The sequence below is a fragment of the Cygnus olor genome, chromosome 1, assembly GCF_009769625.2.
Source record: "Cygnus olor isolate bCygOlo1 chromosome 1, bCygOlo1.pri.v2, whole genome shotgun sequence".
Lineage (NCBI taxonomy): Eukaryota > Metazoa > Chordata > Aves > Anseriformes > Anatidae > Cygnus > Cygnus olor.
In genome coordinates this window covers 126,685,645-126,711,972 of record NC_049169.1, presented here as the reverse complement: position 1 = coordinate 126,711,972, position 26,328 = coordinate 126,685,645, and the positions used below count along the sequence as shown (strand labels likewise).

General features: G+C 43.8%; 1 protein-coding gene across 7 annotated transcripts in view; it reads right to left on the bottom strand.

Moving 5' to 3' along the window:
• Positions 1-25,717, bottom strand: part of MAP7D2 (MAP7 domain containing 2) — a 78,091-nt gene extending 52,374 nt beyond the window's left edge. For 6 of the 7 annotated variants that reach the window (XM_040532180.1, XM_040532188.1, XM_040532170.1 and 3 more), the window contains exon 1: positions 25,525-25,716. In XM_040532180.1, coding sequence (XP_040388114.1) covers positions 25,525-25,567 — 43 coding nt within the window. In that variant the 5' untranslated portion in view covers positions 25,568-25,716. Of the gene's footprint in view, positions 1-25,524 lie in introns of all 7 variants that reach the window. The other variant, XM_040532164.1, reaches the window with a different exon arrangement.
• Between the last annotated feature and the right edge of the window lie 611 nt (positions 25,718-26,328).

The following is a 26,328-nucleotide window of genomic DNA, read 5'->3' as shown; positions in this document are numbered from 1 at the left end:
ATATATGCCCCCTCATAAATATATACAGAAGAATGGGGGAGGCCAGGAAATGAAAACAAGATGTAAAAATGTGTCCCAGTTTTCACAAGCACAGTGATAAACAGTAGCACCTTTCAAAACAATGAAGATTGTACTGCAGGCTTATTTATCTTTTCTGTCCTTAACACCATTCCCAAGCCATGATGCTCACCAATTTACAAGGTTATCTCAAAGATCAGAAGGAAAACTGTTGCTACAGCTTCCATATGCAGGACAGACCAGGAATGATCACACCAAAACCCATTTCCCCAACACAGCAGTGCCCTGACAGTTTTTACCTCAGGACCAGGATCTCTGCCCAGAGGCAGCACGCGCTGTGTTACAGCCAAGTGAACAGCTCTGTGGTGTGAAGGACAATACACAAGTTATGCTTCACTGGTGACAGATGTTACACAATGTTGATTCTTACATTTTATTTACCAAAGAAAACAAGCTGTGTTTATACATACCTGGGAAATATGGGTGTATAGATAACACTGCCAAGGTGACACGTGATGACAGTGTGATTGGGATAATTACCTGCTTCTACCTTAGCAGACTACTGCTACAGAGAGGATCAGTACCTCAGGCTCTGTTTCTCCTGGTCTCATGCAGTTTTTCTGACTCATTTTATTTAAAAGAGAACGAACGGTTATAGGAATCTCTCCCTTCCCTGCTCCTTTTCTGGAATAATTTAGCTTCCACCTAAAATGAAGTCCTGCTGTTGGGCCCTGCCTGTGCGTGCATGCCCTTCTTTGGCCCGCCCTACAGGTCCACACCTGCCTTCCCACTTCTTGGATTCGATCTACATGAACTCTTTTTCTCTTCCCTCAAAACCTCACAGCTGAAAATAAAACCATTTTGGTCACATCCCACGTGCCTTGCTGCCACAGCCCAAAGGCTTCCAGCGCAAACACCCTGCGCCCCACTGCTGTGCCCACTTCCCCAGCGTGATCAGCCAGAGGAGGCTCCTGAGGTGCCACAGGGCTCTCTGGCAGGACACACATGCAAGTTTTACTTATGCAATCACGTTATGTCTCACCCCCAAAAATTTATCTGGGCTGAACAAGCAGATAGGCAGCACCACAACATGGAGGGATGAGCTCAAGTGAGAGGCGAGCCTCGGCTGCCTCATGACATGGCGGCACAGGCCTGCAGCATGCCAGGCACAAACACCCAGCCTAACCCAGCAAGCCAAATTAGCTGAGGGGAGGCCGTGAATTACAGGGAGCCCAGACTGCTCACATTTTAATTTTTCAATCATTAAGGTAGGACAGACTTAAAACCACAGTAAAGAAGAGCATTTGTTTCCTTGCCATAGCTGACTGATATTTTTCTTCTCATGAACTATTTAGAAGAGTTGCAAGGTTATAAAGCAGCACTTACTGCAGTACACCTTAAAGTTCCTCTCACTTCCAGTAGTAGTAAAAAAGAGAATCAATGCAAATCAAATGGATTACTAAAATAGAAATATTTCGAAGCTGACATCTTCTTTTATAGAACTTTACCTAGGGGCTGACAAAAAAAAAAAAGCTTTGTATTCAATTTACTGTCAAAACAGGTATACTCCTTCTGTTTTTTAAGGAATTTTGTCCAAAAATATCTGATGAAAAAATGACGTGCTAGTTCTTTATCAGTATCAAGACGCCAATATATCGCTTTCAGAACAACTTTAGTAACATAATAGCAATAGCACAAATTTAATTAGAGATGGAATATAAAACCTCAAGTGACCTGTTCCTCTTACAATAAGTTGAAAAATTGTTCAACTTTCCCCTTTCTCTCCTCTGAATTATCTGAATAGTTTTTTGGCATATATAAATATCCTTGCAAGTGACCTGACCCAAACTATAACAACGTCAGCAGGGTTTTTATCTGAAAGGATTCAAGGATCCAAGTGCAAGATTCAGTGCGTCCACACTGATATGTCTGATATACGCAATGACGATGCATGGGGCATTCCTTTTGTTATGACTAAAGTTAGCTTAACTTGTGCTAATACTCAGAAAGCTCAATTCCCGGTGTGTTTTTCATAAGACATGGGAAGGTGCAGAGACAGATCTGGTTTAAAAGAACTGTAATGTCATTTAGAGTTGGATCCTCCCAAGTTTGCTCGCCCCCGCCACTGACAGAAGGATTCTCAGCTTATTTTTAGCTATACAATCAGCATTACCAATATCTTTTTATGATATATTCAGTGTATTTTTTGTAACAGAAAAATAGAAAAAATCACTGACAAAAATTCCTAGTGTAAACACTAAGTATGGCAGATTCAGAAATATTCAAGCAAGAACAAACCATTAAGTCCGTAACAAAAAACACTGAAAAAATCTCATCCTTAGCTAAAATTTTGGCCCAGCAGCCTCAGAACCCCCTGTAAGGAACATTTCTTCCATTTTCCCCCACACATATACCTGTCTGCAAAGACATTTTTTCCGTAGAGCTACCATTTCTGAATCCTCAGACAAATCTCTCTGCTTTAAAGTTTTAAAAACTTATTTGCCACATTTTAAATAACAGCATCTCATCACACTACACGGATAAAGCAATCACAATTTCTGTTTGATACACCACTTTTCAAAATAAGTCTTGGGGTACCACAGCCACTTCAATGCGATGCTCAGAAACTGAGGGCGAAGGTCTGAGTGCAAAAGCTCTATATAGATGTAAAAAATTTCCAAGTGACAATAGGAAAGGGTGAGGGTGATGGCTCAGAGCCTTCAAGGGCAGGCTGTGGGCGCTGTAGGCTTTTCTTGTCAGCTGTGGGAATTCGGTGAGCAGAACAATTTTGGAAGCTTGTTACTGGTTCAGTGAGCAAAGGAAGCTAACGAACACTTAGCAGAGCCCCACGTTACCAGCCAATTAAAAGCTGTACATTATTGCACCACCTCACTGAAAGCAATAGGCAGGAACATCATCAACTTTGCAGATCTGCTCCCTCTTTATAAAAACCAAAGAAAAAAAAAATACAGTCTAAAAATGGAGTCTATACAGTCATTCTTCCCGCAGCTATCATTTCAGCACAAATGGAGGCATGTCCCTGAGCAGCTGTACTCGAAACATACGCTGTTTTTATTTGGTGAATACTGTGATTACCTTAATATAACTAATTTGGGGTGAGTCTGTACACAATTCTTTAAAAAGAAAATTGCCTCTTTACTAAGTAATGTTTTCATACCACTACGTAGCCAATTTTCACACAACCTCTGTTTTGCAGAGAGTACTATGCTCTCATCCATTATACATAATTATAGCAGAGAAGATCACTTGGATACTAGCCCTTCTATACTATAACAGCTCTGAATTCAGTGACAAAAATAGCTGCCCAAAATACTCAGGGCATTATTTTCCCATGGTAATAAGGCAATTAAAGCTAAGCACATTTAAGTATTAATAATCAACACAGCTATATATCCGGTTAGCATCATAGCTGGGTGAGTAGCAGTTGCATTGCGATCGTTTCTTGAGAATCCAAGCAGGGGAAGATGAACTGGGCCAGCTTACAACAGCTGAACGAGGTTGTATTTTTGATAACTGCCTTCTGGTGCTGCAGAATCTAATTTCCATACAGAAAAAAAAAGGTTTTTTGGCAAATAGAAAATATCTCTGTAATTTTCTACATATGCCTCAGTCAATGGGCTTGAGGACGTGTGGATCACACCTATTGTTTCACGAGCTGTGGAGTATTGATTTAGGCAAGAGAAGCTTGCCTTGTTCTTCCACCCACAATCAAACAAACAGAAAACATGAAATCTCCTCCAATTCTTCCATTATTCATTACATCAGAAACAAGCAGCTTGACATAAATAAATTCCTTAACAGCTTGAATGCCTTATTTGTAAATGGCAAACAAATCTCTGTCTCAGTATAACAGCTTTTCCTGGGGAGTCAATTCATTTTAAAAATAAATTCAGACATTATCATACCAAGACATAATTTTGGGATTTCATACGTCTGAAGTATCAAAGCTGTGCAATTAGACTTCTATAGCTAAAAATCAATAAATTAACAGTTACATTGGAGGCCCTATCAGATTTGCTTCTAGGAGTGGAGGAATCCATAGACTACATCGCTGTACACATTGATCCTGCTATGGATACATACACCTACATTCCTCGTACCAATAGCATATACCAATGGCTGTATCCATGTGCAGAAATCCATCAGTGGCCACCAGCACAGCTGTGTCTCAGAGAAGACAGGCTTTTTGAGGCAGCATGGCTAGAAATACCTCTACATTGCTACAACAATGCTCCCATTAAGATTGCCCTCATGAAACGTAGTTAGATGAATTCACCCATTTGATCTAGTGTTTCAGCATTATGCACACACACTACTGGCACCACAGAAATGAGAACAGAATGAGGCATTGCAGTCTCAAAGGACAAAGTCCACATATCTAAGAAGACCTATGACTGAGTGCTTTGATGCCAAGGTGATGGATGTTCTATAGAGACCTGATGGAGATTACTCACCCAGCAAGTCTCTCACACACTCAAGTGGGGTATTTGAAAACACAATTTTTTTTCTTAATTACTTTTTAAGGCTTATCAAGGAAATTTTCATCCTACTCACTATACCAAAATAGCTAGAAGTAACACCAGAGGATGCCTAACCAAAACATCTCAAACCTCCAGGCAGATTACATTTGGGGATTTCTATTCCAACGTGCGCACGAGCACAGCACATCTCTCACCTTTTCCACCTACGCAGCACGAGACCATGCACTGACTTGCAAGGGTATAGGGAGTGTGGGGACCACTCTATGTAGTGGGAAAACAGGGATACCAGGGGAATGCTTTGAAGGCAGGACACCCAGCTCCACCACAGCTTGGCACCATCGCCTCTCCCACGCCACGACTGGTGAATAAAACGTGGGGAGTCTGGCAGAACGCAGCTCGAGCAGGCAGCTATGTCTGGCAGGTGGGAGGGAGGTGACAGCACAGCTCTTTAAAGCTAGTGGCAGGTGCTGACCTGCCTGAACAAGGGAATTTCACACTTAAGCTGCACAACCTGATGGGTCTGACTTCGGATTTTGACTAGCACTTGAATTTGCTCTAAAATACAGTATTATGTCTGAGTATGACAACTAGCTTCTTTCAAACTATTCTGACTGTAGCTATCTAAATATACACTTGCTTACAAAGGTCATTAAGTAAATCAAAATCAAGGGCTTGCATGACACTACAAGGCAAGGAAGAAGGGCTTTCATTTGAGATCCACTTTATTTTACATGCTTATCTTTTTTGTAAACATAATCCAAGTGATGTTTGAGGACACAGGGGAGCATGACAATACAACATACAGAAGCATCCTCTGACATCTGCACACACAAAATCAGACCAATCTAAATATTTTGACATAGGGAACCTAGAGAAGAAAAAGCATCACTTTGGTAGTCTCCAGAGGCAAAAAAAGCTTTTAAAAAGGAAAACAGACGCAAATAGTCTGTGTGGGAAGACTGAGTTAAGGCATTATGAAGGTTTAACTACAGGCTCTTAAAATTTTTGTTTTTATTCTCTGCAATCGCTCAAGCCCTAGTTCAGAATATTTTACAAAGCAAGTCAATCTTTCAGAGTAGTACAGTGAAAATTCCCTTAATGTGCACATCTCAGAGCCCTAAAGGGCTTCAGAGAACTGTGACCCTTCTTAAGGGTGAAAACTTCACTTCTTTTACATGGCTGTACTCTTAAATGTGTTGTTAACAGTGATTCTTTGGCAGCTTTAACAAAAGAAGTTCAAGAAATAGTCTGCAGCACCATAAAGAAGCCTGATTTAACTGAGGAGAAAGCACACAGCTCCAGACTAGGATCAGTCCAAAGAGGCGTAATAGCCAAGCTCAGGAAACCAGGGCTGGGCAGGCGGCTTTCTCAGGGCTGCAAAGCGAGACAGATGGGATACACCACACAGAGGGTGCGAAAGGCGGCCGTCTGAGACGTGGCAAAGCAGGGAAGGGATCCCCCTTGCTCCTCATCTTGCCTGAGCAGACATTCCCAAACCAAGCAAGGAACACCACCAGGGACACTACCACTTCAGGCCACGTTTTCCAGTCCCATCCGATGGACAGACCTGTTAGAAGGTAACTTCTGTACGTCACAGGGATATTGGAAGGAAAAACAGGAGCTTGGCCTAACCTATGTAAGCATGAAATTTCACTCAGAAATCACTTCATGAAACACAGAATTTAAAAAGGGCAATACATCTGCAACACAGTGTGCTCCTGGTTTAAACTTGAAACCAACAGAGCCAAGCCTGGACACTGTAGGTGTATATTGTTCTCCTTTGCAGAGATCCGTTCTGGACAACTGGGTCATATCACAACAGCATGGAGAGGAGATAAAGATGTGGATATTTTTGAAAAAACGGAAAACAAGCAAATGCAATACTGCTATTGCATTCCTGAAGGTGATATCTTACAATCTTAAAGATAAAAAAATTATATTAGGACATGCACCTGAGTTTACTTACAGCAAACATGGGTAAGATCCACAATGGAAAACTAACACACTTGATGGTGTTAAATTTTCAATCTACTTACCTTGGAACTTGGTAAGAAGTGGACCATTTACAATAAAACCCATGATATTTGAACCCCATCAGAAACACTGTTTGCCTTCTTTGATTTATAAAGGCAACATAGTAAGAATAAATGGCCTTCTAAAATGAAGGCAGAAGACAAGAACTCTGAATTTTCTTTGGGCAGACTGCTGCTATGTTCATACACACAACAAGGCCCATTGGTGAACTAGGGGACAAATGTCATGCTTATCTGCTCAGGAGCATCAGACAACGTTATGTTTCAGAAACAGCATTACCGTAGGTGCTTTGAGATAAGACTATTAATAGGAACAACAGTGACATCCTCAAAATCAAACAATTTCCTAGCTTCCGAGTACCTCCTAACTTCATATCCTTGATTAAACCACTCTAGGATTTTAAAGGACAACTTATGAAGTTCCTTTGAACATCAGACAACAGTAAGTAATGATTTTGCTGTGGAGGACTACATTTTATCTGATTAAAATGTAAAGTACTGAACAAGTAATAGAGAGCAGTCTTGATACAACTAAATATTCTTTCTCAAAATTACTACTAGTTTTAATGGAGAACTGAAAATCTCAAGCCTACATTATGGTTATGTATTTATGAAACTGGATGATTAACCTCAAATAGAAAAAAAGCACAGAAATACACAGCAGTCTTGTAGATTTTACAAAGACAGTAGAGTTGACAAAGTTTTCCTTGCTGCGTATTTTCTGCAGAAAGTTCAGTTTCAAATAGAATTGGGACTTCACAGTGCAAATAACTGATAATGGAATTTAGAAACCGAAACTCATTCCAGCTATGCCAAAATTGTGGACAGAGCTGAAGTTTCTTAAAATATTTGAAATTATCATTAATACTTCTAACACAAACTATATTTTATTTTATATATATATATAAAAATATATTTATATATAATTATTTATATATATTATATATTATAATATATATTATATAATATATATATTATTTTCCACATGCTACACATAATTTAAGAGACAAACTGCAAGTAGCCAGCCTCTGAATGACCATTAAGAATGCCAATCACTTAGAAGAAAAGATTGTCACATCTCCAGACAGCAACAGAGCCGTGTGAAGGACACAAGGGGCACGGGGCTGCTCGCTTAGCCCACCCTGGCCAGAGCCAGCAGCTTAGGGATGTTCTGCACAGACATCCCTAATAAGAACACCCCCCACACCCCATTTGACACGCCATACGGGTCCATCCTCTACAAACTGTCACTCTTACACACTCAGCATCAACAAGACCGTGTGACTGTAAATTCTACGATTTTCTTTATAATGCCTTCTGGAAAGGCATTTTTTTTTCCTTTTTATATCATGCCTCCTGCCTAATTTTACGTTCTGCGGCACTTTCCAGTTCTTGTCTTAAGATCCACTGAAGAATGGTGCCCCAACCCATTGCCCACATTCATACCCCTGACTTTCAAATTTGCTCATCAGTCAAGCTGTAGATCAAACCCAAAACACCTCCTTGCTTACACTTGCCTCCTGCAGACATTACTCCCCACAGACATTTGCATCTAATGAGGACGAGTTTTGTCTGCCTACTGCTCAGTTACTCAGTATAATTTTTCTAATAAACTTCAGTAAATGACGACTTTCTGCCTGACTGTTCTTAGCACCTTATCAACATAAACTACCATCGCTGTATTCACACTTTTCCCACATCATTTATGAATTCAGCAGACAGTGCGGGGCTTTCGATACGTTTAGTGTCTGATGAAGGATACCACTACCACCTTTAAAAAAAATCCAAGTATACTTCTTCATCTGGACCACCTCACTCCACATATCTGATGACCTCTTGTGAGAAGGCCAATTAGTATAATTATATAGGTAGAATATATATAACTTTTCCATAGACTTTTTCCAGTATATGTTGTCTATTAAGTTTTATGCTTGAAAACTTAGATTTGCCACTCTTCAGTTCTCCGCATCACTTTGAAGTCTTTGTACGGAGGATAATTTCCTCTGGCACCAAAAATAATTTCAGGAATAGATTAAACTATATTCCATTGCAAGAAAAACTTAGATAAGAAACATCCCTTAAGCTCGTCCACACTGAACACTGATTCAAATAACTAAACTTGAATGATACAGCCTTATGTTTCTCGACTGTTCCCTTCACACATGCACCATTTAGCCACCTGCCACAAAGTCTGGCAGGCTTGGTGTGATGGGGGGGCTGAGAGGGGGGCTACGTTCACAGTCCTTTTTACGTCTTTATCGGTTTGCTCCTCAGAAACATCCGTCTTGTAATGCTATCATTTTAACTTCCCAGAGATCACGCTTTCTTCCACATTCTCATTTGGATGTATTTTCCCCCGTACTTTTATTTCCAGCATCTTCCTTCCTTTACTCTGCTGTTTAACCATGCTTTGTGTGTCCATGGAGAAAGAAAGATCTATTTTTAGATGCATAGATGTTTTTCTGCACCCAAAGAAAAGAAAGACACAACAGACTCATTAAGCATCCTATGAAATTTGCCTCCCTTCTTACATCAAGAAAAGATTTAAATCAAGCCATTATCAGCAATTAGCTCAGTGGTGCCAAACCAACTGCCTGCCAGCTGTGTGCTTGTTGCCCACCATACAACAGGTGGCTGTCCCATGCCTAGACAGGGCATCTCCTGCCACATGGCACAGCCATCAGCACAGCGAGGAAGATGGGAGCTGAAAGCAAACTGCCACCGCTCAACAAGCCTTGTTGGCTTCATTAGGGCAGCTACTGTGCCTCTAACTTGCCAGGGAGGTCGAGATCCATCTGAACTTCAGTGGTCCTATTTAGACACCAACCTCTGGGCTAGTGGCGCTTGGCTTCTCTTATCCACCTTCTGGAGAGAGCAAGGTGCTTTTGGGAGCAGCCACCTCCTCCCGAGGCAGGAATTTAGACGTGCCTGTTCCATGCAGATGCAGGCAGATGTCAGAGGTCTCCTGCAGAGCACCCCATTGTGCACAGTAATGTGATCTGTGCGCTCTCCTGCCAGGAAGGCACTTGGGTACAGACAGGGAACAGGAGGGTTTTCCGCAGGTATTTTCAAATTGCCACCTGTTTTCATGTGCCTGCTTACCAACAGCTGGAAAATCACATTGCAGATGTAGCAGCAACGCAGGCAGTTTTTATTCAGACATTTGGAAAGACTCAAAACCCCATGTTTTTATCAATGACAAAGGGAGAACAACAGAACACAGACCCCTTCATGGGAAGAGGCATTTAATGGTGACTTCCCAGCTAAGGATCAAAGGCTCCTAACAGGACATACTGAAATTGGGGTTTCCAAGAGATTAGACGAAAGCTCATATTTTTCAGTTTCATTTTATAAAACCATATCCTACATCATCAGCCTTTGCAGTCTTGAACCAAGACTGAATTTCTTCACTGCAAGAGAAACAGACCTTGAAGCAAAGACAGTATCAAGGCTTTGAAAAGAATGGAAGAAAAGCCAGTTAAAGCATCCCAGCTTAAGAAGGAACTAAATATTAGACACTTAAAGAGATAAAAACATAGCCTCAAAACCAATTTCAGCAAAACTGAAGCATTTAAGAAAGTAGAATGCCCAAAGCAGATGAAGAGAACCTAGCTCTGATGTAATATTGACAAGTCCACATTTGATGACATTTTCCTCTGGCAAACCCGTGTAAATGCTCATTAGAAGGTATCATTTCCAAGGAAAGTGTCTCTTTACAAGAAATTAGCACAATAGTAGTACCAGCCTTCCACTATATGTTTCAGGTTCAGGACTTGCTCAAGCTGAATGCTCAGAGCAGCATGAAATAGAGAGCACGAGCACTCTTTTAACCTTAGAGATAAGAAATAAACCCGAAGAGACCTCAGTTTTCACAGTTTAATGAAAGCACAGCAAGAATGATTATTGAAAAAGGTCACTGGGAAACAACAGCAGTGCAGTACTGCTAATATAAAATAAAACCTTTATTTAATCTTAATCCCATTAGCCTTTTTCTCCATCACAGAAATAAATCCCACTCACAACAAAAGGGATGCATGGCATGCTTTTTTCTTCCTGTGACTGGGTGTAAAAGAACTTGAAGGAAAGCATAGGTTGCTTCCAAAGATGACTTACAAAATATGTATGTATCTGATGCACAAAATCTGCAACAATTAAATCCATTATAAGAGAATGAAAAATAATAAACAGTAAGAATAAAGCAATAACCTCACTGAACTGCATTTTTCTTTCTATTTATATGCAGGACGACAGATTTTAAAATCAACATATCTAGCAGATGTTCCGGTGCACAGCCTCACACATTGATTTCCTTCCAGGGTCATCAGGAGCAAGATGCTCCTTTAAAAAAAAAGTCTTTAATCAGATCTCTTCTTTTGTGAAAGAAATCAATAGGCAAAACCCTACCTGTTTCCACACTTATAAACACACGTGTAACAGGACCATGAGGAAAATCAATGAGTTCTTGTCTAATGTAACGATGTTTCTTCACAGAATAAAATAGAGAGATTATTTATTCTTTAATTAGCTTGTCATTCTTTCTTAAGCCTGTTTTTACTCTATTTTAGCCAAGTGTCTAGAATGCAATATTCAATTCTGTAAAAGAAAAATATTAGCAATGATAGTGTTGATATCTTCTGCTAAGAAATGCATTAGAAAAAGCATAAACAGAGGGAAAAAAAAGCAATTTTGTCAGAGGAAGAGAATTCCCACATTCTGTACTATTCATCAGAGTTAAGTATGTCCATGCCCAAGTGCTTCCAAGATGAATTTCTCTGTTCTACATGGATGGCTGCATTCTGTCTTCATAATAAACTAAATGGGAGGAACAAACTGTAGAAAACAAAAGAACCTGTAAAAAACATTGTGAGGGTAGATTTCACTGCAGATCTTTTGTCACTGACATGAAAAACAGGGAACAGGAACACCTTCTCACCATCTTCTCTTTGGTCTTCAGCTCACATGTGACATGAATGAAGTGAAACGTATTGATCAAAGTTATCTTCCTCAAGATTTTTCCCATGCCAACTACAGCTAAATCTTGAAAGAAATTCAATCCTTCTGACAACAAAAGAGGCAAACTTCTGAGACAGGAAGAAATTGTATTAATTTCTCCAAATGAACAACCTACATGTTTTACATTGTACTCAGTCTTTTAAAAGCATTATAAAATTGTTAATTTCAACTTGAGAAACTGGTTTTGCAACAGTTGAGGGAAGAAGAGAGGATAGATGTAGAAATGGCACAGAGGTGAGATTAACATTTGAGAAATTCAGGCTTATACTGCCATGTTTCACCCCTGATATCACACTATCTTAACAAGATAGCTATGCGCAGATGTATATTCTTAATTCTGTTGCAAGAAGCCTGGTAGATAAGCACTATGAAAATGTTAACTTTCACTGCTTATACATTCCTCCACAATTCTGCAGAGCTTTGACATTGAAAATTATGAGCATCATTCTCACTTTTTAATCAACAACTTAAAAATAAATAAATCCATCTACTCTCCAAAGTCCTTCCCCTGCTGCTTATTTATTTATTTTAATTCAAGCTATTTGAAAATCTTGTATTTCTGTCCTTCGACGGGAGTCAAGTCATGGTCACTGATTAGCAAATATATCTTCTTTGCAAAACTCAAGCCTAAGTAACCTAAGTGGTAACACCAGTAGGGAACATCAGAGCAAATGCTATGAGTCAGTGACTTCTAATAATAATGAACTTTCACTGTACAGTACTCAAGCTGGGTGAAAAAATGTCAATGTACCGTCAGAAGCTCTAAGGAAAACAATGCAATTGCTCATTACTGGTAATATAGACGACTACAGCCATGTCGTAGTAGCATCAGCTACATAAAAGAAAATACCAACGCAAATAAGCGTTCCAGTGTGTGCAGTTTCACACAAAACCCACCAGTGTGAGCTTCCTACCGCCTTCGTTCACTGCCACTGCTCTTCAGGGAATGTGCAGCTGTACAGAAAAAAAATAATCACTAAACAATTTGCCAGAACTTGTCCATCCATATCTGAAGCACAGACTTCATTTGCTTGTTTTCAGGAGAACCTAAAAGCTCCTACAGAAAAAAACAGAACAAATGGATTTCTTCCTCACTTCTGAATTTGAAGCTGTCAATGCTACGCACATTGGCTCATCCATGGCTTGCATGAAGTTAAAATAGCGTTAACACTGGCATACGGAGAGGCACCACTCACGTGTAATACGAAATAGCTCAAATACAGAGGCGGCTTTTAAAGATGCCAGTTTTCCATGACTTCCATGAGCTGCCTCCCCGAAGCCAGGCCCACTGCAACACACGTGGCTGATGCTCTGCATCCCAGCCCTGAACTGGGGGTAGCTCACCTCATCACCTCCCTGAAATCAAGCCCAAAATGTGCCTTGCTACAGCTAAAGTATCTCCATTTATCTGCTTCCACAAGCAATTGGGACTCTGAGGGAGATGTCAACTACCTTCGGCTTTAGGATCCTTCCAGAGGAAGGGAAAAGAAAAAGTGGAGCTTCCTATTACTACCTATTATACCTATTACTTCCACCTCTTCTAAAATAAAACAGACTTTCACTGTCCTTGTCAACATACATCTCTTTGGTGCACACATACAAGGTCGTAGTTTAAAATACTTCTGCAGACCTCCCCTCCCCACACACATTTCTCTACTACTGTTACCAACTTTCAGTTAACTACACAAGACACGAAAGCAGTAAGGGAAATGTCCACTTTTCTCAGCAGCTTATCCTGTCCGCCTGGATCAACTTCCCACCTCCTCCACGTGCCTGTGCTGCACACAAGCCTTCTCGCTCCTCCTGGCTGCGATTCGCTGTTCTGCCAAACGTTTTAACAAGCACATGCCCTCACGCTGCAAGCACGGTGCTAGAAGAGCTGCTACTTCTCTAGACTTAGCAAGCAATCTGTGTAGGAGATGAAAATATACACTATTTTCAAAGGCAAAAAGCTTTGAAGGATATCCTAAACAACATTCATGACAGGGTCTTAATTTTTTATTTTTAATTTTCACTCACCTGTGCTTTTTGTCACTAGGAACAAGGCAAGGCTAAAACGAAGAATAATCTTATAGCGATTTTGAAAGCTCTTAAATCTGAAACTAAGCAATTATACACAGCCTCATATATCCACTTCCCTTCAAGTGAAGTGGAAAAAGAAAATCACCCTCAGGCACCTAAGGTTTTGACAGCGGGTCCCAGTTACGGCTCCTGAAGAGAAGCACAGCTCAGCTGAATAAGAGAGAAGGTGGCCTTTCAGCTAACCATGCAGGACCCTAATATCTTAATAACTTGAAGCCTGAAACGCTGAAGGGCAGCATGCAGACACGAGGGAGAGGCCTGGTGTTTGGTGATGCTGTAGGTGGCGGCAGGATCTCTTCTGCTCTCTCCTAACTCTAACCCCTTCCATAAAAGCCTTACGGAGAACAAGAAAAGCCCCTGCCGAACTTCTTGCTGCTAAGTGAGCATCCGAAGCCTTTGCTGGCTGAGCCCCTTGGGGAATACCTGCAGCACGGGGCCTACCACAGCCCTGACAAAAAAAAAAAAAAAAAACAAGCAAAACAAAACAAATCAATCAGCACTATGGATGATGCTTCTGCCAGCAAGCACACACCTGACATTTTTTCCTTGACAAAAGGGAGCTGCCCAAAGCAAGGCAAGTGGAGGCTCTGTCATGCTTTCCATGGAAGCTCTCCAGCAGCGTCATTTGTCTCTTCATGCACTATACAGTGCAAAGAGGTGAAAAACTGAGGTAACAAATTACCTGCAGGACAACAAAACATGAGCCTTGCCTACTTAATATGCTTAGTGGATTTAGAAATTGGTAAATATTTAGCAGTCACTGCAAGAGAGGAAATATGCTTGCTGCAGCATTATTTACGAAAAGAATCTGAAAAACACATGCATACAGCAATGGTGCAAATCAGTGCTTCTCTCATTTCTTTACTTTACCAAAAAAGGAAATCACAAAAACATTGTCCTGGACAAGAAGGGTATGTCAAAAAATTATGTTTACAGCAGTTCTACTTCCTTTGCTAATCTAGAATTGCACCAATTAAACTGTAGTTAACAAACCTACTAATCAGGGTTGCTGCAGCAGGCAAAAGTGAACAAGAGCGGCAGTAGTTGGGCGTAAGCACAAAAGCAGAAAAACCAACAAAACAAGGAAACAACAAACATCTCAGGTAATACCAGAGCAGCAGCAGCTGCTTATTCCACGCTTTTGTTCTGCACCCCCAGGGTTGGCTTAGCTTCACCTCGCTGCTACCCTCATGAAGCGTAATGGCAACACCGTCCTGCAATCCGGAAAACGCCTTCCAAAGTAAATGTCACACCTCAAATCCAATTCCCACCCCCCTCGATTACCTTCTTACCTGCAGCCTGCCCTGAGCTGAACACGGCCGCCCTGCCGCCGCACAGCACCCGTGCAAAAGCCTGGGGCACGGCATCCTGTGCCTTGGCAGGGGAGCCTCGAGGCTCCTGCACCACTGGCCCTGTGATTTTGGCCTCTGGATCTCCCACGTGCCACGAACACCGGATGCAGTTGCGCCTTTTCCAGGTGAGGAAGCTGCTTGTTTCTACTGTAATTCATTGGTGCAATAAAAGGAGAGCGCCTGCCCACAAGCCTTGCCTCGCTGGAAAGGTACACTCAACAAAGCAGAGGAAAGAGCACCCTTGGCAGAGGGCAGCTGCATACGGAGCGCCTCGCCAGGAGCGATTAGACCCAGGTGAGCACGTTCAGACCAAAGTTCAGGACGCACTGTACACGAGAGGCTGCCGTGCGATCGTGCCAACGAGACGGGGCTCTGGCCCAACGCAGCGCCATGCACCGAGCTCCCGTGGGGACCCGCACGCGCTCTTCCAGCAACGTTTGACACGTAGAGAGGAGCCAAAAGAGAGCTGGGGCTTGAAAAGGCTGCGTGCACCAGAGCTAGCTAAAAGGGGACGGGCGCGAGTGCATTGAGTTGCCTTAAGTAGTAGAAGCCAATAAATATTTGGAAGGGAAGAGGGGTCAGAGCGGCAGCAAAAGCCGCATCCCCTCCTGTGCCAGCAAGGGGAAAGCACAAAAGAAGGACAAGCAGGTCTGCACACAGGCATTCAGGATGCTGCTGCCAGTTTGGGCGTGCAGAAGGGGCAAGAGAGACCGGTTGTCTGGGGCAGCAGGTGAGGCGACAAGAAGTCACAGGCAGGTAAAACCACACAGCCGACATTTGCACCTCCTCTGCCTCTCTAGGGTTTGGTGCCACCAACAAAGTTATCAGCAGAGGAATTTGGCATCCAAACTTGTTACACAAGAACATAACGGCTGGACTTGATGGTCTTTGAGGTCTTTTTCAACCTAAATGATTCTATGACAACTGTGATTTGAGAATTAAGCTCTTCCAAACCAGCAAGCAGACACCTTGGTCTCATTCTGTCCCCAGGCAAGAGGACTATCCAACCGTAAGACAGAAACACTTTCATCTTTGATCTTAGTATCATTTTATTGACGCACTCAACATTTCTGGACCAAAAGGAGAGCACATCCAGAAACTGAAGGATCCTTTGTATATACAGTCAGACCACGAAGAGACTAAATCACTCGATCTGAGTCAACTACTACCAGAAGGTGAAGAGCTTCTCATACCCAACGAGGTGTTTGAAGACTCAGGGGCAAACTCCTTCAGCACAACTTGCACGGCCAACCTGGAACCAGGAGCCCGGTCCCACATCACCCTGTCTAAGCTGTGTTAGCTGATGCACACCAGGAAAGGTTTTTGCTCTGCAACCTAACATGATGAGCCCTTACAAGCTTCTGTAAGCTACACCAAATCCAGCCCCCAAAGACTCCAGGTTGCATGCTAAATGGCAGTCCTTCAAATCCACCTACGTGTTCTGCTCTACCCCAACCTCTACCTACACAGAAGAATAAATTGGGTTATTCTGGCAAGGCATAAAATAACGGAGTAGATTATCTAGCTGGAAACAAAAGACTGGAGTTAAATGCATTCAAATCTAGTTGGAAGTAGAGCTAGCTTTTGGCTGCTGAACAGTTAGTTCTTCCTGATTCCTTTAAGGGTTTTCTTTCTTGGGCTCTTTTCAGTTGTCTGATTTTATGAAGGACTGCACAATACAATCTGCCTGAAACGCTGCTGCTTAAAACCAGCTCCAGCAGCTCTCGGCCAGCAGGGCTGGAGGCCAAAATTTAAGAATTACGGCTTCCAAGCGCTACGCCACCCGTAGTAGTTTTGACTGGAGCTTCTCAAGAAGCGTGCATCACCGGAGCTATCTGGATTAATTTCTGTGCCAAATTGCCATTCGAATACCATTGCGAGGACTCCTCCCTCTACTCCTCTCAGCCTCTAGCTTAAGGAAACACATCATACTGCAACTTTGGTTAACTGACAGCTGCTCTGAAGACTAGGAAAACATTCCTCAGCCTGCATGTTGTTTGTTACCTTTGATTTTCAAAGAGCTCTTGATATGGTGATTCTCCATTTTGAGCTGTAATGCCCGGAGCAGGGGGTTAAATAACAAGGAATGTGATTTCTTTTCCTTTCTGCCAGCCTCCTCGCCTCCCCTGCAGCTGCCACAAGACAAAATGAAGAGCTACTTCAGCCCTGTGGGCTCCCTCCACTGAAAGGCAGGTGGGCTGGCGAGAGGTCAGTTCCTACCAGAGGCCATCCGATGGGCTCAGCCTCCTCCTCAGCCTCACACTTCTTGCTCCCAAGGCTGGATGGAGTGGAGTCAGCTCGCTGGAGCACCAGAATGAATTAATGCACTGGGTACAGCTAAGGAACCAGAGGGAGGAGCAGGACAGAGGGTGGGAATGTATCCAAGTCCTCTGGATACGTCTCCAGCTCCTGGACTGCAGTCTGTGGGACACCAGGAAGCATACTGCATTGCTTGCTGCAATCTTACCCTCTGCCCTCAGTGTCATCCTCTGGTCACCAGGGAAGGCAGAGCAGTGGGAAAGACACCTGCTCTGACTAAGCCTGTCCATCCTTATGACCCTGTAGGCAGGGGTGAATAGATCAGAATGGGGAAGGAAGAAAGTACCATTAAGTAGAGAGGAAAAAGAGCCATCTTATAAGAAGTTCAGGAGTTAACCCAGTAGGATATCAGTTTATCAATAGCATGGGTGCATCAGCACCTAACTTGGCAGCAGAAGATTCGAATGCTGCAGTGGTTTACATGAACAGAGAGCTCTTCTGAGTTACTACAGGGCCTGTAAGCCTGTCAGCACGCTTCAGGGAGCACTCATCTCGAGGAGCGCTGGCTGCACGAAGACTTTCTTTACAGTCTTCGGTTTGTCTCCAGCATCACCAACGGACCGCTCGTGACAAAAAATTGGATTTGAAAGTGGATGTGCTTGTACTGTGTAACGTGACTTTCAGCTCCACTCACACATCATTTAGGCAACTTCATCACAGACTAAATACATTAGGATTCAAAGACAGGCTGCCTATTCTTTTTGAGACACCCTTCAGCAATATGAGACTTACTTAAAGGAAGCCTGGAGATAGTCAGCGACTGTGGTGTAAGAAAAGAGAGTACCTTGGGGCAAGGGGGGGATCATAATACAGGGAAAACATACCACGAGGGGAAATGCAAACCTGCCCTTTGATTCCAAAAGGTATCATGAAAAAACAAACTCTTCCTGTTATTTGTAAATAACTGCAGAGATTACATGAGGCATTTCTGTTTCGCTTTCGTTCGGTTCTATAACTTGTGTCATAAAATCTGTCCTCTCTGCAAAATGCTTTCTCTAAACAGCATCTCCCCTGTGCATCACTCAGACATTTTCACTCAGTGCCATAACCTGGCCTCTGAGAGCCACAACCCTGAGACCCTGTAGGCCAGCGTCCTCTTTCAGAACCAGGTCCGCAGCCACTTAAGTCAAGGGAAGGTCATCCATTTATTTCACTGCACCATTACACCGCTTCCTACGACTGCTGAAAATTGCCCTGTTTACTTGTAACCACAGCACTTAGTCTTACTAAACCCAAGAAGCATAATGGAAATACTTCCATCTATTAATAGACCATTAAGGGTAAGGTAAAAGATGCCCGCTGGCTGAAGCACAATACTTAAAGTCAAGAAATTAAGAATAAAAGTAAGGCCCTACTCCCACTCCCCTTTAGGACGGTTAAAGGAGAACCAGTCAACCTACCATTTATTTTGGAAACAGTAGTTGGCCTATCTTTTTTTTAATCAACATCTCAAGAACCCCAACAACACGTTTCCAGTCCTCTCCCCGAGGTTTCTGCCTGCACACATGCAGAGGCGAATGCCAGGCTCCACACAAACAAGGACGAGAGCAATGTGGGTAGGGAGGAGGAGAGGACCGCAGGAAGGGAAATTAAAAGCCCTTGCTTCAAGTATGTAGAAATCACAGAGATGATGTGGGGATAAGTGCTGCAACATCATCTTGTTTCCCTTCCTGGGACAAAAGGAAACACGATTGCAGTTTTTGTGACCTGAGGTTTACCTTACTTACAGAATAATTGAATATCGAGAGTTTATTCTAATTAAATAATCGAGGCAAGTGTGTTGACACTAGAGCATGCTTGGTTTTCTGCTGAAGCCACGAGGTAGCAGTGCTCTCCCTGCCTGGGCAGGGGAAGACCACTTCGACGCTCCTTCTGTAGCCAGCAAACCCAGGCATGCTGCACAGCCATCAGCAAAATTTGTCTCTCTCTTTTATGATCAAAGCCGCATTAAGAAGCGCAGTATTCCACCACGCCTACAACCCAAATTAATTGCAAGCTAGAAACATTTCAATGAGTGCTTTGCTGAAATAAAGAATAGCTCTGCTAGCTTCTGCTCGGCATGAGACAAGTAATTTGATAATTCGTATGGATTGAACCAAGCAAGGCATACTTCCAGATCCTACCTAATTGAAACAAAACCACAACATGCCCTCCAGCATCTGGCATCGCAACAGACGAAACAATCAGGTATACTAATGTTACTATCATTTTCTTGAAGATTTCTAAGGTGCTTTTACAGAGGTATCCACAAACTGATACATGCTTCCCATATATTTTTGTTCAACACTTCCTAACCTGTCCCACCAAGACCTCAGGTATAAAAGATTAATAAATAAAATGGGGTTCTAGAATGCAGGTCGATGTAAGGAAAGAGGAATTTACAAAAGAAACCTTTCAACAAACAAAGGTAAGTAGATTTATGAAGCTCCATATATTCTCTTTCTAAAATGGTTGTTGAACACTGGATCCATGATGGTGCTGAGGTTATGGGACATAAAATCCATTCCTCTGTTCACACAAACAGATGCATTGGTGTGCACATGGAGGCAACGTGCAGAGAGCTCTGATGTGGAGGACCAGCTCAGAAAGTGCCTCAGACTAAGAAGCCCATTATACAAAACCAGGTTAATGTGTATTTGCCTCTTGGAAGGCAAATGCAAACACAAGGGATGACTTTACAAAACATGGAATTATCAGTAAAGGGGCTGACTTCAAAAGTTTGAACAGTTTCACCTATTTCTGTACTCAATGCGCAGAGAAAAGAGCATTTACAGGTTTCCAGCACACTGAAAAAAAAGATCTGAATGCCTAAGACAGCTCCAAACATGTATTTACACTTGCAATAGAAAAAAAAAGTTCAAAAGAGGTAAATACTATGCTGCAGAATAAACAATCTCTTCTGTTGAATCATTACAAGAAATTCAGCTCAACACTACAGCTTTTAAATGATGCCAATTGATCGGAGCACGTATGCATAACACTGGCATACAAAAAGCTGCATTTTCCATATTGTAAAGGAATTAATTTAACCAAAGCGAAGACATCAGCAGGAGATGTTTGCTAGCGGCACCCTTACCAACAAAATAACCCTCAAGCAGCGAAAGGAGAAACTTTGGCACATGGAGAAGTGCTCGCGTTGCTCTCGTCGAGACAGCAGAACGTAAAGGTGAGCCCGCCCGTTGTGCAACCGAAGCTAATACAAAGGTCACAGAAACGCTTTATCGATCACCACGAAGCCAACGTTTGACTGCAGCACCGTAACTCCGCAAGGCGGATCAGCGTCCTGTTGGGCAGGGAAGAGCCAACACATACTCACAAGGAAGCCTCCAGGTGCTCGGGGGCAAACCAGAAACCGATGTCCCAGTGTTTAGTCCAAACACTTCCACACAGGTTGATGTGGCGTTCAGTAAGCACACGTGACACGTGCAAACAATACAGTAAATGAAACCAAGCACTTACTTTACAAGATTTCATATCACGGAGGAGATAAATATTACATAGTTCAGGAAAAGTGGATCATTCATTTAAGAGTTAGAGGAAAAAAACAGAGGAAAACTAAGACGTGACCACCAGGCATTCTAATATATTACTTCTCTACACCTGCAGAAAGCCAGAAATGTGTATGCGTTATGCACATACATGCACAGAACACAAAATACGACTCAAAAGCAAGTCTATCTGAAACATTTTGATTACCATTTAACAGGGACAAGAAGTGCTTTGCTCGGATCCTTACAACACTCCCTCCGACCGGCAGACAGAGCGCTGGGTGCTCAGGTTTTAGGATCTTGACAGTTTCACAACACAAAGACAAAAATTGTGGATTATTTGAATGACAGGCACAAAGCCTGTCAGGTGTGTTACAGTATTTAAAATAATAAAACAGCAACCTTGCTTTTCTTTCCTTTCTTCTTACAGCTTAATGGTAAGATGGATTTCCACTGTGTGAAAACCACTTACCCCGCCGTCTTTACACCCCCGCACATCAGCATTGTTCATCATTAAGGAAATAAAGCACAGGAGATTGTTACAAAGACCTTTCGCTATCTAAAGTCAGTCCAGGGTAACATCGTGTGGTAAATAAATCTTTGATTAGTCCAGATTCCATGTCACCTTTTCCATCAATTTGATAAGCAGACCACTAAATGACTTACGTAGCACTGTCACCCGCTAAGCTGTCTGAACACCAGTAGGAAAAATAACACACAACATACTCTTACACGCACTACTTTCAATCACAGGAAATACAGGGGTAATATAACAAGTTGTGACAGAAATACCAAACAAGTCAATTACAGCAAAGCAACTCAGAAATTACCTACACCTCATCAACTGTGTAGGTTTAAAAAAATAATCTGCTGCCCTACTGCAAGAACTTTGGTTTTTTATGACTGCAATAACTGTAACTAGTTACAGCATTATTTAGAAGCGCTACTCGTATTTTTCTCTCAGCCAGTACGAGAGATTCACAGGAAAATTAAGCTTGGGTGTGCAACACAAACAACTGTATTTAACAGACTTACTGACCCAAGTCACAGTACCACAGGACACAGAGATGAATTGTTTAATACCGGGACCTTTCACAAGACCTAGAAGATGCACAAACCTCACAAAACCTGAAGTTACCAGGCTGAGAACAACTGTGAGAGCCAGCTAAAGGAGGAAGATGGTAAACAGGGAGGAGATGACTTGAGTAGGTCATTACTCAATGCAGCTCGCATTCCAACAATTTGCGTTAGTTTCCTGATCAGCTGTATTCCTTTCCCCATGTTGTAAAATCCATTCATTTATAGAAGTGCCATGCAAACAATACTTTTTATTATTGTCTGAACCCTATAAGAACCATCCAGAATTAAAAGACTTGCTCTTACTTTTCTGTAGCCTTAAAATGCATGAGGCAATGAACGACAGATAAGAGTAAGATAGTAAAAGCATTTCCCCTGCTGGTTTTTCTCCACACATATTAGAAGACCAATAACTAAGAAAGTTATAATTGTATTTTATTTATTCATGAGAGGCAAAAAAGCTTTACTTCATAAATCTTCATACAATACCAACACGCAGGATATATAGTTTCATTTGCATGAAATATGTATACGCTCCCTCAATTAGCATACCTAGAAATGACTACTTCATACAAAAAAAGCATCCCTGATGCATTTCTACTGCAATGGATACGCCAGCCACCAAAGCACAGGGAGGTATGTGGCACTACACAAGAGCATCTTGCAAGCATTCTGAAATTTTTGGGTGTTTCACCTTCCTACCATGCACATTTCAAGACATCAATACACCTTCCTTTTACTTCTCCAGTCTTGTAATTCCAAGGTAAGTTGTTTTTCTCTTACAATTTAACAAAACTTAGTTGGAAAAGGCTCTGACCTCTTTTTTTATTTTTATTTTTTTTTTTGGAACAGAGGCAAAGCCAGAAAGATGCTATTTAAAAAATTAAACAATACCTTGAAAGCATGCAGAGTATTCAATTCCTTTGAACTAAAATCAATACTTGCAAATGGTAACATCCCATGGAGAGCAGCACATCAATTAAACCTGGGGGTAAACAACCTTAAACATCCACGTGAAAGAAAACAATGTAATGCAACAAGAATATACTAATGACTTAGGGAAATCAGTTGGAAAAGCACTGCTAACAAAAAGGAAAAAAAAACACAGTATTTTGAAAGAAATACATGTATGTATTCCTTTCACCGAAATGTTTTTTTTTTTATGATATGCAGTCTAAGTTGATTTAACATGCAATTTTTTCTTAAACCCTCTTAGAGCCGACCAAATTTTTCAATAATAAGAAGAGAATACTTTTCAATAATAAGAAGAGAATACATTTGGTCTGAAATCCAAAGTGTTCAGTATTTCAATCTCTCAGAACATACATTAAGCAAATTTAACTAGGTAGCAAAAGGGAAGATGAGTGATCCAATACTGAGCAGCTTGTCCTTCAAATGCTATTTAGTCATTACCATTACTACAGATGGTAGCAGCAATAACGCCTACATTTTGGTCACCCAGCGCTTTCCCTTACAAAAAGATTCCTGCTGCAGCCTGAGAAGATGTTGCATCTCTGTTTGCTGCATGGGCTTAGATTTTCAGCAAAGGGAAACAGTTGAACTCCACAACTATTAATTGCTTGAGCCCCAGAATTTTGCTCCTTTTTGCAGCATTATATACCACTGAACAGATCTCTTCCCTAGCAGCCAAGAGATGCAAACAGCCTCCCGTACTGCAGGCTTGTTTGTTCAGCTCGATCTTGGCAGAGCCTGAAGTGATGGACGGCTAAATCTGGCGCCTCACTTTCACTGCCATCCCAGCAGCATCCTCAGCACTGGAGGGCCCTAGGGAGCAAAACTTGGATGCTGCCAGAGAACCTCCCAGTTTGGGAAGGGGGACGCAGGCTGCCGCCACCTGTCACAGGGCAGCACCCCGCTGGGAGCAGCATTTTATTTTGGGATACAGAGGTAGGACCCTCCCTGTCCCTGTGAACTGGAGGAGGACTCCAGGAGCTGACGTACACACAAATGTGTCAATTAAGAGAGGACGAGCTCTGTGCTCCCTCCCAGCGATTTGTGTTAGTAGCTGTTCCCATTGACACAGAATTGGTTAAATTGGGTTCCAGAAAAATGTCTTGTTCTCTGCTGCAACAGATGCAAACCCCATCCACACTGCTGTCTGTAAAACATACCATGCACACATCCACAACCTTCTCTCAGCACACTGTGTGTTATCTTCTACTAGCTTACTCAAACAAAACAACACATTTGGCTGAGAGCACTCCACACTGCGGTGCTCAGGCACTGGTGCTCAAATGCCGACGCCTGGCCACTCACGATGACATCTGCCCGTGCCTGTCCTACAGCACGTGCCCCATTTGATACCATCTTTAATTACACCGCGTGCTGCATTTTCTATTGATTCTCAGTCTCGTGAAAAACGGTCTCCATAATGAGTGAAGCTCTTTTGCAACATTCATCTCTGAAGTTAAATGGTACAAAATAGGAAAACACCAGAAGAAAAACCTCCGCTAACAGCGCACGTGAATACTGGGCGGACTTTCTTACGTTTCAGAGCGGGGGAAGAAATCAGAAATATGAATTCTCAGCATTAGTTGTTTCTCTTCCACGTGAGACATGGGGAACCAGAGACCCGAGAGCTACAAGTGCACGACTACTCAGCTGCAACAGATTACAGCAGGAGCTGTGGCTGCCAAGCACAGGAGGAGGGCGAGGGGCAGAAAAAATGGAGGTGCTCCTGGCTCCGTCCCTGGCTGCTGACAGTGTGACCTCGGGGTGAATCCAAAGGCTTGGATTCACTTTCCCACTCCCTAAGTTTGGGAGAATAATACATATCCCCCGAAGCAACTGTAAAGCTACTTTCAGAAGTTACAGTAGCCTAGGACAAAAAGGAAATTAGTTCTTTTAATGCCCGTGCTACAGATGAATTGCTCGCCACAAAGCAATGGCCCCGTATCAGGCGATTAAGGTAAAAGTACAACGAGAAGCCAATTCCTTAATCCCCACTCACCTCACGGGTCGGACTGGGGACAGGTCAGGCGAAGCGCAAGCCATGGTGGCCACCAGGGAGGCGAAGCACGAAGGCTGCGGCCGGTGGCCCCACCACCACCACCTCCTGCTGCCAGGGATCTCTGCCCCCACGCCATGTCCCCCTCCTCACCCCGACTTGCGCGAGGAGCGGTGAGGAGGCACCTCACCTGGGGCTCCAGGAAGGCTCGGGCTCCATACCAGCTTAACCAGTTTCCCTCCCAGCTCGGCCAACCCGCGCAGGCAGGCCCAGGCACCGCGCAGACCGAGGCTCACCAACCAGCCCCGCTCCGCTGCGGGGCAAACCCGCTCTGCCTCCCTGCCTGCCTGCCGGCACCGCCGCCGGTCGGGGAATTCGCTGCAGCCCCGAGCCCGACCCGTGCGGGCACAACGCCTCCCTGCCGGCCGCCTCTCGCACCGGGAGCCGCCGCCACCGCCACGGGGGCTTCGCCTCCCCGAGATGGCGGCCGGGGCCGCCCCTCAGCGCCGCGCCGGCAGGCACCTGCTGGGCGGGCAGCGACCCTCGCCCGAGGGCGAGGCGGGACGGGGACGGGACGGCTGCCGGTGGAGGCTGGGGCGCCGCCATCCCGTCCCGTCCCGTCCCGTCCCACCTCACCTCGTCCCGTCCCGTCCCGGCCGCGCTGGCGCCCCCCTGCCGCCCTCGGGGAGCCGCGCGCGGCCCCCGGCTCCGCCATCTTCTCGCTCTCGCCACCGCCGGTTCCCCACCGGCCCCGCTCCGCTCCTCGGCGGCCGCCGCCGCCGCACAGGCGCACTGCCCGCCCCGCGGCACCTGACGCCGAGCGGGGAGGAGCGGGGCCGCGGCTGCCGGCTGCCCCGCTCGGCTCCCGGCCCGCCAGGTGCTGCCGCCGCCCCGCCCCGCCCCGCCGGCACCGGGCCCGGCCCCCGCGGCTGCGGCCGGGCTGTGGGGGGCTACGGGGGGTCCTCTGCCCCGGAGGGGGGGGGGGGGCGGCCGCCGCCGTCCCTTTGTTCGGGGCTGCCGAGCGCCGGTTTGGGGTCGGGTCTGGAGGAGAAGGGAAAGGGGAGAAACGCCCTTTGCTTTCCCTTAAATATTTACACGCTAATGGTCAAAGCACAAAACAAAACAAAACAAACTTATAGCACACGGCTTACACATGCGTTTTGGTCCCACCATCTCGTTTTGGCCCAGCCATCTCGTTTTGGCAGGTTCTGGGTGATGTGGGGATGGATGCCTGTCAGCATGTGGTGATGTGCAGAGCCTTCGGCATGTAGCTCCACTTACTCTCACTCCACCACCCCAAAGCCTCGGTAGAACTGATGCTACAGCCAACGACCGCCTCACCTTCCATCCCAGTTCACCAAAACTGATGTTTAAGACCTATTCAATCCTCCTAATTTCCATTCCTGGTCTTTCTGTTCTGTTCTTTTTGCCTGGCAATGTCGTCCCCATTACATTCTCTCATTAGCTGAATATTCA